The 12,616-nt window shown below is 48.8% G+C and overlaps 2 protein-coding genes across 2 annotated transcripts; one reads left to right on the top strand and one right to left on the bottom strand.

Annotated features, from left to right (window-relative positions):
* The first annotated feature begins 1,211 nt into the window (after positions 1-1,211).
* LOC128332753 (interferon-inducible GTPase 5-like) lies at positions 1,212-5,557 on the top strand. The gene is made up of 2 exons (XM_053267432.1): positions 1,212-1,275; positions 3,731-5,557. The coding sequence occupies exon 2, from the start codon at positions 3,765-3,767 to the stop codon at positions 4,974-4,976; it is 1,212 nt and encodes a 403-aa protein (XP_053123407.1). The 5' UTR covers positions 1,212-1,275; positions 3,731-3,764; the 3' UTR covers positions 4,977-5,557.
* A 1,355-nt stretch (positions 5,558-6,912) lies between these two features.
* LOC128332855 (sialic acid-binding Ig-like lectin 13) lies at positions 6,913-12,343 on the bottom strand. Its single transcript, XM_053267626.1, has 4 exons — positions 12,337-12,343; positions 10,442-10,708; positions 8,357-8,414; positions 6,913-7,182 (listed from the first exon to the last, which is right to left on the bottom strand). Exons 1-4 carry the CDS (start codon positions 12,341-12,343, stop codon positions 7,086-7,088), a joined length of 429 nt encoding a protein of 142 aa, XP_053123601.1. The 3' UTR covers positions 6,913-7,085.
* Positions 12,344-12,616: the final 273 nt, after the last annotated feature.

Here is a 12,616-nt window from a genome sequence, read left to right as displayed (position 1 = left end):
GATACGTAGTCATTTCAGTTACTTTCTCCAAAGAAGATTGTGGGACATGGAGTGAGAAAGTAGTCTTTGCTCTAGTTTGCCCCACAAACTGACAAAAATCCTCCAGCAGTCATCCTGGAGATTGTTGGCACTAATGTCCTAAGGCAATCCAAGGATGGGTGTGAAGAATCAGTTGGCTCTCCTCCTCCTCCTTTTTTTTTTTTTTTTAAGAAGTTGAAAATAGATGCCATATGGGCCAGAGAAAGAATGCAGAAAAGGACCCCCCACACACACCACCAAAAGGCTAGGAAGATGGAAGATGCAGGAAACAAAAGATTTCCCAGAGGGCTAGCGCTGAGAACTCGGTTTGCTAAGACTAGTACAGCCACTTGTGGTCAAATTACAGTGCAACTGCAAAATGCAAGTTCTCATAGTGAATCAAATAGATAGATAGATAGATAGATAGATAGCATAGTACTGCCAAGCAGTATGTGACTGCACGAGGAGAAGTGGTGGATGGGCCCAAGCCTATGCCAACAGTGGAGGAAAATAATAGTCTCCCTGTCTCCGTGGAAGTTGGTAAGTCATCCATTAATACAGAATACAAACTTGGAACTTGGAAGTTCCACATGGACTAACTAATGTCCCAGCAACATCTTTATATATATTTACCCTAGGCATACCCAGCGCTAATCCCATGCGTGGCAGTTCTCGCGAGAGTTCGTGATAGTGACAGGATGGCCAAGAAGGGGAGGGAATAGCGGCGGAAGCTGGGCAGTTGGCTGGCGGGGAAACAAAACACTGGTGAGTGGCGGCGCAGCCGGCGGGTGGGGGGAAGAGGGCAGGTGTGCAAGGCAGGGGAGGAACAGCGGTGCCAGCTGGCGGGGAAACGGCAGCGGAGGCAGGTGGGGAAGAAGATGGTGACAGCGGTGGCGGCAGTGAACTAGAAGCCAGGCCAGCCGCCAGGTGGGGAGGAGAAGCCTGGCCGCTGAGGGGGAATGAACAGTGTGGGATGAACTGGGGCGGGTGGGGGAGAGTGAAATGGGGCTGAAGGGGGGAGCAACAGGGAGCACTAGGGGCACAGCTAGTTTCAAATAATAATGGAGTGTTGTGAAAGATATAAAGCTCACTGAAGCTTACTTCCAGTTTGCTTTTCCTAGCAGAACAATCAATGCAGGGCAAGGGTCATTGAAGCCTATATAGAGAGAAAGGAATGAGGGAGACACACAGAAGCAAGAGCACCAAAGGAAGGAGAACAGATTCATCTCCACACTACAACTGTCGCGTTGGCCGCAGGTAAGGAGCTGCATGCTAGCCTTGGCTTTGCCTCTTTTTCTTTCCACCTTTCGTGGAGGTTCAGGAGAGGAATGCATGAGCAGCAGCTGCAGCCGGTTTTTCTCAAAAGAGCCATCTGGCAGCTGAGAAGGAATTGCTCTGTTGGCCCAAGTCGGCCTCCATTTAGATTGTGAGCCCTTTGGGGACAGGGATCCATCTTATTTATTGATTATTTCTCTGTGTAAACCACCCTGAGCCATTTTGTAAAGGTTGGTATAGAAATCGAATTGATGATGATGATGATGATGTTTCTGGTTTGTGCTGGTGTAAAAGGGAAGAGAAGGCAGGGGACAGGGGTGTCCATGGTTGTGACAGGGCTCAAGCCCCCTCTGGGGTTTCCTGAGTGGGGGAATGCCCCTGCCGGGCTGCCAGGTGGGGGCGACAGGACTCAAGCCCTCCTCCGCATTTCCTGGGGGAGGCAATGCCCACCTGAGCTGCCAGGTAGCATCAACAAGCTCTCATGCTCAAGTTCAAGTCAGCTGAACAACACAATCAGTCCTGTGTTGTCTTTGTAGCAGCTCAGCAAGTTCTTCGGAGGCACGGCTTCCTCTCAGGGCCCTTATAATTCTCTGATTAGAAGTCGAACAACAAGGAGAAAGGCTAGTGGCCCAGAGTAGCCAGATCCCTAAAGGGACTATCTTATAGTGCTCACATGTAGTCTCCTGTTCAAATGTAAACCAGAGTGGACCCTGCTTAGCAAAGGGGAAAATTCATGCTTGCTGCCACAAGATCTCTCCTCCCATTTACCCCCCCCCCCAAAATTCAGAAGCCTACACGCCTGGTGGGGGTGGTTTCCTAAAAGCAACTGCAACTTGCAGCCATACGGCGGAATTTTCTCTTAAATAATGAGCTGACCCCTCGAATGTCCACTATGCCTGTGTAACAGCCGATTGAGCAGTAGGGACGGGAAACATGGCAGGGGAGGGCTCTGCACGGAGCAGGGCAGAAGCATGGGGGAGGGGTTGCAGGATTATTTTTAAACAGATTTTCAGAGGAATAACTCATTTCTGCGTTACACTCCCTTGCACCATTCACCACTGGGAGATACCACGGCTATACCCTTCAGGGGGTGGTGGTCCCTGCACTTGTGCCCCTCCAGACTTGATGCTCTAGACCTGAAATGATCCCAAACTGGTTTTAATTCTGTTTTTATTGAGTTATGTGTTTTGTGTTTATCAGTGTTTATATTTGTGAACCGACCAGAGCCATCTGTGTGAGGTGGTATACAAATCTGTAAATAAATAAATTTGTCACGCACTGGCTTGGGATCACAGTCTCCAACCGCTAGGGGTGTGCACGGAACCGCAGAGCTGCGGTCTGGCACTGTGGGGTGGGTTCCTTTAAGAGCGGGGGAGGGTTTACTTACCCCTCCCGCTGCTTTGCCCCCTCCAGCGCTCATATTTATTGTAAAAATTGGGGCGGCAGGATACGTCCCTGCCACCCCTTCTTGCTCTGCAATGCAAAAGGCTCCGACAAGCCTTTTGCGCATGCGCACGCCGCGCACGAGCTTCACGTCTCCCCGACGGAACCCCCTCGACCCGAACCGAACCGGCCAGGTCCGGACCGGTCCAGACGATCCAGAGGCCTTTACAATGGCCTCCGCACCAGTCCGGACCCATCCCTACCAACCGCCTCCCTTCCTCTGATCCTGTTCATAGGCTGAGGAAGTGGCCTCAGAAGTGCTGGTGAGGGGGTTAATTGTCACCCTTTCCCTCTACCAGCTGTCACGGAGAGGGGTAAGACTGCTCCTCACCGGGAGACTCTGTGTCCAAATCACTCCCATCTCTCCAGACCTCCTCATCCCTGGCCATCCAAGCCTTAAATAAAGCCCTGCAATCATAAAGCCACGCTGACCAATCTTTAGTCTGTGGGTTTCTGGGTGTCCCTGGCAACTGTGTAGGATCCCAGCTGACTTTGCCTATACCCAGGGGCTGTATTGCCTCTGTCTTCTTGGCCCCCTGACTGGGTGAGTTCTCGGGCCCACCTGCGGCCAGTGGGAAGGCCCGACAAATGTAAATAAATAAATAGTCCCCTATGGGAGAAATCATGTCTAAATACCACACAGCCAGCCATGCACTCAAGAGGGAAGTAATCTCTCTGGCTGCATGAGCATGTGAATGCGCATCTGGATGGCAGGTGAGGCTCCTGGCATCCTAAGGGTTACATCAAAGCAGTTGTGACAAACTCCCATTAGGAGGGATGGGAGTTTGTGGCAGTGTTCTGGTCACCACTTATGAAGCATGGAGCCTCCCTTGCAGTTGGTAGGAGCATCCACTTGATGGTGAGTCCTGTACAGCCAGAAAGATTGCATGCCCTGGATGCATGGTTGCATGGTTGGTTGTGTGGTATGTAAGCCACTATGCTTCTGCTGAATGTCTCCTAGTATGTGTGTTTTTCTCTCCCCCCCCCCCCCCAGGAATTAACTTGATCCTATAGCAGTTCAACCTCCAATGGCGTCACACAGTTGCAATGCTGGATTGGAAGAATATGACATCATCAGTGAAGAGGACATGGAAGAGTTTAAGGAAGCTCTTCAAGAGGGGAGAATGATGGATGTGGTATCCAAGGCCATCAAAAACTTGCAGGCCTTGGAAAATGCCCGCCTGAACATTGCGGTGACGGGAGAGTGTGGCTCTGGCAAGTCCTCCTTCGTCAATGCCATTCGGGGCTTAGGGGATGACGAGGATGGTGCTGCACCCACTGGGGTAGTGGAGACCACAACAGTTCCCACTCCTTACCCACACCCCAAGCATCCCAATGTGATTCTGTGGGACCTGCCTGGAATAGGCACCCCAGAGTTCCAGCCCAGCACTTACCTGGAAAAAGTGGGCTTCTCTCGCTATGACTTCTTTATTCTAATTGCCTCAGAGCGCTTCAGATCCAACCATGCCGATCTGGCACATGAGATCCAGAAGCAAGGCAAACACTTCTACTTTGTGCGCTCCAAAGTGGATGCAGATGTGGTGGCGTCTAAAGAGCGACGCAAACAAAATGAGGAGGCAGTGCTGATCCAGATTCGAGAAAATTGCAGAGAGTTCCTGTTGAAAGAAGGAATCGTTTCTCCCCAGGTCTTCCTCCTGTCCAGCTGGAAGCTGGACAAGTATGACTTCATGGAGCTGGAAGAGACCTTGGAGAAGGAGCTGCCAAGGCAGAAGAAGCATGCCTTCCTCATGGCCCTGCCCAACATCTCACTAGTTATCTTGCAGAAGAAGAAGGAGGCCTTGCAGAAACAGATCTGGAAGCTGGCGACTATCTCATGTGGGGTGGCTGCCATGCCCATCCCTGGTCTTTCAGTAGCCTGTGATGTGGCTATCCTGGTTAAGTCTCTCTCGGAGTATCGCCAAAACTTTGGCCTGGATGAGGAGTCCCTCAACAAGTTGGCTGAGAAGGTGGCCAAGCCTGTGGAGGAGATCAAAGAGGCGATCAAGTCACCGTTGGCCAAAGAGATCTCCAGGGACTTGGTGGTGAAGATGTTGACCAAGGCTGGTGGTGGGGCATTGATGTTAATGGAGTATTTAGCTAGCAACATACCCATATTTGGCTCCTTGGCAGCTGGAGGGATTTCCTTTGGAACCACCTTCTATATGCTCTCGAGCTTCCTTAATGAAGTGGCAAGAGATGCTCAAAATGTTCTCATCAAAGCCCTAGAATCCAATGTTTAAAAGGTTCAGATCTTAATGAATTGTTTATGCTTTGATAGCAAGAGATATATCCTCAGAAGATTCCCTACCCTTTCCTTTCTTTTCTCCTAGGTAGGTTGTATCTTATTATGTTAAAGTTATGTTTAAGGGATCTCCCCCCACCCCCCGGCTTTCCTTTCATACTCACATATATAATTGCTATCCTTGATTATGTTATCTGCATTGTTGTAATTCTGTTGAAATAAAAGGCAAGGGGGGGGGACGCTGAAGGAATTAATAAAAGCTGAATTAAGCTAGGCCTGCAAATAGTTGGCGTGCAAATAATACAGTGTCATTGTGGTCCTGTCCTGCTGATGATGGATCTTACAGGACTTCTATGTAAACCAACTGATCTGTTTAGGTAGGTTACAGACAGGCAGCACAGAACCTTGGGCTAGTGCAATCTGCCCAGCGTGAAGCTTCAAGACTGGTTACTGGTTGCCAAACAGCCAATAGGGACTCTGCATATACCACACAGTACAGTAAACCTCAGTGCATGGAGAAGGCCTCAGGAAGCTTCTGAAGATCCTGTTTTATGGCTTGTATTAAATAATCATGCCTTTGATGAGTCTCAATGAATAATGTACTTAATACAAATACATAATGTCGAGAGAGAGTGTGATGAACGAGGAAGCGTGTGAAGTGTATGAATGATTGGAGCAAGCCTGAGCAACTTTGCCCAACTCCAGCAGTTTTTGGACTACAACTCCCATAATTCCCAGCCTCAGTGGCCAAGAGCCAGGGGTTATGGGAGTTGTAGGCCAACATCTGCAGGAGGGCGAAAGTTGAGCAGCCCTGGATTAGAGGCAGGGAAAGATTGTAACAACTGCCTGAGGACAGAGACAGAAAGTCACAGGCCTGCACCCCAAAGAAGCAAGGGAACTCATGACTGACCAGGAGAGAGATCTTGGGGTCGTGGTGGACAGCTCATTGAAAGTGTTGACTCAGTGTGTGGCGGCTGTGGAAAAAAGGCCAATTCCATGCTCGGGATCATTAGGAAGGGGATTGAAAATTAAAATGTTAACATTATACAAATCTATAGTGCGGCCATATTTGGAGTACTGTGTATCAATGTCAGCACAGAAGATGCTAGTTTCTTCTTCCAGGGAGGATCCAAAATATCTGCAAAGGATGTCACCTATCACTGGCTGTAGTGCACCTCGTGGTCCTACCTTATATGTCTTCCTATATTGTTTCACAATGAAAGAAGGGGTTTAGAAGGCAGGAACCAACTGAGGGTGGGAGTTCTGGGGTGCATGTGTGAGTGGGGAGAAATTGAGGAGCGATGGTTCAGAGATATAAATATCTCTGAAGGTATGAAGAGCTTCCATTGCTGATTGGGTCTGTGATGTGGAGAAACACCACAGAAACACCACAGAAGCACCATAGAAATGATTTAATATTAACTAGTCACTTAATGATGTACTTCAGCCTCTATTAGATAAACACCTTGCATTTATTGAATTTAGGTCTCCCTGATCCAAGTCCATCACACTAGCTGCAACGCTACACAAACAGCTGGAATGCCTAAGAGGTTCTTAAACAAATTGATTTGTGAATTATATTTATATCATGCCTTTCTTTCATAGCAGAGGACACACAGGATTCCAAGGCAGTCTCCCACCTAGTCACTGACCAGATCTAGATCAACTTAGCTTGAGGAAGATGTTCCCTCAAGGGCATATCCGGTGACCAGATGGGCTCCCAGGGCAGGTATCAAAACCAGAAGTCCCACTTAGTTGATCATCATCAGAAACAAACCTACAAGAGGGGGAATGATTGTACCCAGATTATTCTTAATTCTTGCGATGATAAAAAGAGAATTGGAAAGAAGAGAATGAGGACAAACAGCAGCATTGAGAGCTCCCAGGCTCACTCACTGAATTTTTTTTTGGGGGGGGGGATTTTTTACTTCCCCCATAGACTTCAATGGGGGTTTCTGCTGATTTTACCAACCCCGATTTTGCCAACCCCCAAACCTTTGTTTTGTACTGAGGTGTTTTCACACCCTGGGGATGGAAGGAGCCAAGTGCACCTGGCCATGACCTTCCATGGCTGAGTCTTTCCCAGCGTGGCCAGTTGGCCTCCTCTTCATCCTCTGGTAGTGTCTTCTCGCATCACTGGAGCTTTCTTCTGACGGTTTGAAAACCAAAAGGTGGCGAGGATGAGCAAGAAGCAAAAGAAGACCCTGAAAGCAGATTTCAAGAGAAGAGAGTCATTAGCCACAGGGTGGGAGGGAGGGAGGAACCTCTGAAAAGATGCCCGAGAGGGATCCCTGGTGCTTTCCAGATTGAATCCTACAAGGGTAAAATGCTTCGCTTTGGCAAGATCCTATTGAAAATGATCCCCCGAATCTCCTACAATGGGAAAATACATCTAGTTTTCTGCAACAGACTTGCAACGTGGTAGCACTATAATGCAAAGATAGAGCCCGAAATAAGGCACTGGAAATGTGAACAGCACCTTGCTTTCAGCGCAGGGACTGCGGCGTCACAACACAGGAAGCACGGAAGCACACTTAGCAGATCCGTAATGACACTGTTGTAGGGTTTAATCTGGAAAGTGCCCAGGAGAACTGTTGCTTATCATATTTTCCATTTCCATTCTGCTTTCTATTTATGTATTATATTTATATATTTATATACTGCCTTTCTTGGATAGCAGATGGCAATGGAGTATTCAGAGGTCATACAAACGGACCAATTTCCCACGGGGGGGGGAGGGCTGGCAAGCGAGCTCCCCAATTCGCTCTGCTGCACGTGAGCAGTGCCACAGTGAGCATCAGAGCAGAGGAGGAAGTCCTCCAGCATCCTTCAATGTACCGTGCTAGGAGAATGGCGCATTGAGGAACCCTCCCTCCATCTGGAGCCCTTACATAGGAACATAGGAAGCTGCCATATACTGAGTCAGAACCTTGGTCCATCTAGCTCAGTGTTGTCTACCCAGACGGGCAGCGGCTTCTCCAAGGTTGCAGGCAGGAATCTCTCTTGGTCCTATCTTGGAGATGCTGCCAGGGAGGGAACTTGGCTGCCTGCAGCCCGTGCACACATATGACACCTAAACTGGATGCGATTGTGCCCTTAAACCCAGGTTAAAGCCTGGGGTAAATTCTCAGACTTGGGGCCACGGCAGTGCAAGGATCGATACTGATCCTGGCACCTAACATGGGCAGTCATATCCAGGCTGGGCTTCTGAAACCTGGACATGGCCGTTTGTGTGAACAGCTTCACAGGGTTCCAAGGCAGTCTCCCACCCAGTCACTGACCCGACCTAGGCCAACCTAGCTTCAAGAATGTGTTCCCTCAAGAGCATACACTCTGACCAAACTGGCAGGTATCAAAACCAGAAGAAGACCCACTTACTTGAGCAGGAACAAGCCTACTAGAAGGGGAACCATTGTGCCCATATGATTCGGAGTCGCTGTGATGATAAAAGAGAATTGGAAAGAAGGCGTGAGGACAGACAGCAAAGTCATTCATGAAAACTCATGCACTGAGATTATTATTTTTAAAATAAAATTAGACTGTCAGGTGTTACCCAAACCAGGCCTGTTTTGTTTTTTTTAAACGGAAATAGCACAGAAGTCCCAATTCCTACCTCACTGGCCTGAATAATATAGTATTTTCCCTAACAGACCTTTTGTCTAAAAGCAAAACGGCCCAACTTGCCTCTTTGGGTAGCAGGATGCCAGTTCTCTGGGCTATTCTAGCACCTTCCTTGTGCTTTGCCGTCTTTTTTATTGCCTGCAAGCCTCAGGACACAGGATGTAACTGCTTTCATACAGGGAGTGGGCGGAGGTCAATGGTGGATGGCAGCCAATGGTCAATGGTGGTGGTGGTCAATGGTGGTGGTCAATTGTCAATGGAGGGTGGCAGCCAATGGGATTTCCATTTCACTCACCCATTGCTGCACTCCTACCCCTGCTGGCTGCCACACCCCTGTCATGGTGGTGAGTGGAGGCAATGAGAAAAGGTGGTAGTTACATGTTACTTGGGGGGATTTGCTTAGGTAGGCCTCCCAGCCAACTCTAACTAGCCTTTCCACTGCATGCCCGCTCCTTTGAGATCCTTGGCCAATTCTTCACTGTTGGTTTAAATGCTTTGCATAGTCCCCGGGTTTCTATTGATTCCCTGCACTGACCTGGGACTCACCAGGTTTCATGAGGAGGTGATTGTCAATTGCACATTTTTTCCCTCTTCCTCACTCAGAGAGATTGCAAAGAGAATGTGCAGCCGTTGCTTTGTTGCCAGCTGGAAGATGAGCTCCGGATGACTGTGCGTGGCCTTCTGGGTGGTGGCCACGCCCCCAGCATGTGACATCACACGCAGGGAGTGTGGCTGGCATGCCCGAGGGGCCGACAGGGAGAGGAGCGAACACAAATCCACTCTCCCCTCTCTACACACCAGCTGCTGCTCCTGGGTAGAAAGTTTCTCTCTCTGGCCTTGAGGGATGTGTTTGGGGAGGTCATGTGGAGAAGAAGGAGGATCCAGCTTCCTTCATCCAAGAGCACCTTTTACTGGGATATTAGATGCTCCCTCCCCTCCACTTTACATGTAAAAGGAGCAGGCATTTGAACAACAAATATGGCAATAAATATGGGCCTCCTCCTATCTAGGTGGGTGTGAGAGTCGCTCTGCCCAGAGGGCTTTCCTTTCGTGAGGCACAGTGAGGTGGTCACCTCAGGCAATAGAGTCTGGTGGTGCCAGAGGGGCAGCAAGATGTCCTCACCACTCCTCACACCAAAAAAGGAGGGGTGGAGGGTGGAGGAGGGCACATCTGGCAGCCTGCCTCAGTCCGCTGAGGTCCTGAGCACACTGGCTTTGCCACCACCACATTGTTATTATTACACATGTATATCCTCCTCCTCCAAGGAGCCCAGAACAGTGTACATGGTTCTGTTTCTCTTCACAACAACCCTGTGAGGTAGGCTCGACTGAGAGAGAAGTGATGTCACCTAGGGAGTTTCATGGCAAATGAAAGGGCTGCCCAACAATGCAAACGACGGACGCCCTCTGTCCACATCAGGCCCAGTCTGGCCTTTATAAGGCGTCTGGAAGCTCTGTCAACCTTCTCTGCTCAGAGACTGTATAGACATGCCCTCTGGTGGTGAAAGGCAGGTAGAACCACAGAGTCCGGATTGTCATTGTGGTTTCACCCCCTGGGAGTGCATTTAGGGAGCTGTAAGCAAACTTCTTAGAAAGCTCCATAGTGTGTCAGTTTGGCATGGGATTCTGGCAGTCAAGCGGCTAAATTCTGCATGACATGTTCTAGAACTGCACTTCGCGATGAAACAGATTCCCATTGGCCCTAATAGTGGGGGACACCATTCGGAAAGAATCCATGGATGACACGTGTTCAGACTTACGTAGGGGTGCTTATTGGGTTAACACAAGTCAAGCCACTTAGTGCTTGAGGAAGATCCCCCCCAAGAGAACCCCAGCTCTTACATTGCACAACCAGTCGGAAGGTCTTATTGGCCGACCCATGTGGATTCTCCGCCCGGCAGCGATACTCTCCAGCGTCCTCTTCTCTGACCAGGGTCAGCAGATGGGTGTGCTTCCTACCCTGCTTGGGGTTGCTAAGGTTTCTGTTCTCCTTTGTCCAAGTAAGAGTGGGATCAGGTTTACCATCAGTCTGACAGATGAGGCTGACCTTGTCCCCTTCTCGGGTCATCACAGAGGCCAAATCCCCTCCAACTATTCTTGATGAGGAGCCTGCAAGAGAAATGGAATGAGCGGAGAATTGCCTCGGGATCCCTGCTGCTCAGGAAGCCCCACTGCATGCTGGGATATGATTGTGTGTGTGTTGTGGAGGGGGCAGTTGACAGCAGCCCTGAACAAACCGGGACCCCTCCAGGAAAACCCAGCTCACCAACCATGGATTGTAGCCTGCCAGGTTTCTTGACACTGCAGTCCCAGGCAGGTAGCAAAAAACAAGAGCATGGGAAAACACAAGCTGAGCAGCAGTGCAGGCCTAGTTTGCACTCAAATCTCTCTCTCAGCTCCCAGATGATGCTTCTGCCTTTGGTGTTGGAAGTGAAGGACTCTGCACTACATCATGCCTCAGTGACAGAGGGGGACAGACTAGCGAGTCAGAGGGCTAGAGGGGTCAAGACATTGCTCATTCCTCCTCTCTACTGCTCTGACACTATCCCTTTGATATGTAGATTGCTACTCTCTCTGACTTCCTTCCTGCCTCCCTCCCTTCTTCTTCTCTCTAAAACACACACTTGCCTCTCTCTCTGTACCACGTGTGCACAGAGATGCAGACAGCATCTCTCTGCATCCAGCTAGCTAGCTAGATTAGAGACTCTATCTCTCCACTTTCCTATCTAGAATGGAGTTCTCCAATAAAGACTCCTCATATTGATTAGAAACCATGAACTGGCTCCAAGTTTCTTTTGGCTCTTAGGAGATACACATGCCAGGGCAGACTCCACTGTGTTTTGCCTCTGTGCACTCTGCTATAATAGAAGGGTATCTCGTACCAGAGAGAATTCCCAACATTTGGAACAGGCCATAAAATTTGGGTGGTGTTTATTAGCCCAGGCCTGCAGCTACCACATGACAGTTGGGCTGTATGGAGCACAGCCCGGACACTGAGGGCACAGGTTTCTCTTCATGGGATTATGAGCCCTCTCAACAGAGGGAGGATTATTGAATGAGCAGAGGGGCAGGCAGAGGGGAAGTTTGAGGAGCAACTCCCGACTTTATTTTATTTTATATAAAACATTTTGTGGAGTGTGGGAGGAAAGACACTTTTGGAGGAGATCTGGGGTTCTAGGTTTGGAAAGGGGGAGTTCAATAAGTGCTCAGTAGGTTTGTGCATTTCGATTCGGGTACAAAATGTTTTGTGCCCGAAAATGGCAATTTCATATGCATATGGCAGTGATAGAGGGAAACCAGCCTTTCCACTGCATCCACGCTCCTTTGAGATCCTCGGCCAGTTCCTCACTGTTCATTGAAGTGCTTGGCATCATCTCCAGGTTTCTACAGATTCCTTGCAATGAGCTGGGAATCACCGGGTTCTGGAGGTGGAATATACAATGCACAACATATAAATTGTAGCTATATCCCTGAAATACTTTTGGATAGTCGGAGCATCTGGGAAGGTACCTATACTCAAATACTCACCTATGATTTATTGTGGCTGGCGAAGATGGAACCATTTACTGCAATGTCAGGATGGTGACAGAAGGTGCCTTTCATACAGCCAATGGCATTATTCAGCGTTGCTCCTGTGTGAGTTCCCACAGCTTGTTCCGGGTGATAGAGGGAAGATATCACGGAACCCCATTTGAAGAAGGTGTTTGTCCTTGCGGTTCAGGGGAGATTGAAACTACCGTGCATGTTCTCTTGTATTGTCAATTCTATCAAGATATTTGACACAAACTTATTTCTCCTGAAATTAATCCCTATCCAGGTTCTACTGATACATTTTATCTCACTATTCTTTGAGGAGAACAGAATGAAGCCAGGTCGTATAATGTTGCTAAATATTGTTTTATTGCTCGTAAAATTCGGTTAGAGATGATCAAATAGTTAAATATTAACGACTTTTTCTGGATCCGAATACATACAATGCAGCTGGTTAGATGTTTCAGTTTACTTTCTTCTTATTAT

This window comes from Hemicordylus capensis, chromosome 7 (genome assembly GCF_027244095.1).
Source record: "Hemicordylus capensis ecotype Gifberg chromosome 7, rHemCap1.1.pri, whole genome shotgun sequence".
NCBI classification, from domain to species: Eukaryota; Metazoa; Chordata; class Lepidosauria; order Squamata; family Cordylidae; genus Hemicordylus; species Hemicordylus capensis.
Note: the sequence above shows the minus strand (reverse complement) of the source record. Positions and strands in the feature narration are given on the sequence as shown.

Coding starts and splice junctions, on each gene's coding strand:
- LOC128332753 (XM_053267432.1), top strand. CDS start 3,765: ATGGCGTCACACAGTTGCAATGCTGGATTGGAAGAATATGACATCATC.
- LOC128332855 (XM_053267626.1), bottom strand. Junction 8,415..10,441: donor CTTCCGACTGGTTGTGCAAT/GTAAGAGCTGGG, acceptor TTATCATCACAG/CGACTCCGAATCATATGGGC. Junction 7,183..8,356: donor GTAGGCTTGTTCCTGCTCAA/GTAAGTGGGTCT, acceptor ATCTGCTTTCAG/GGTCTTCTTTTGCTTCTTGC.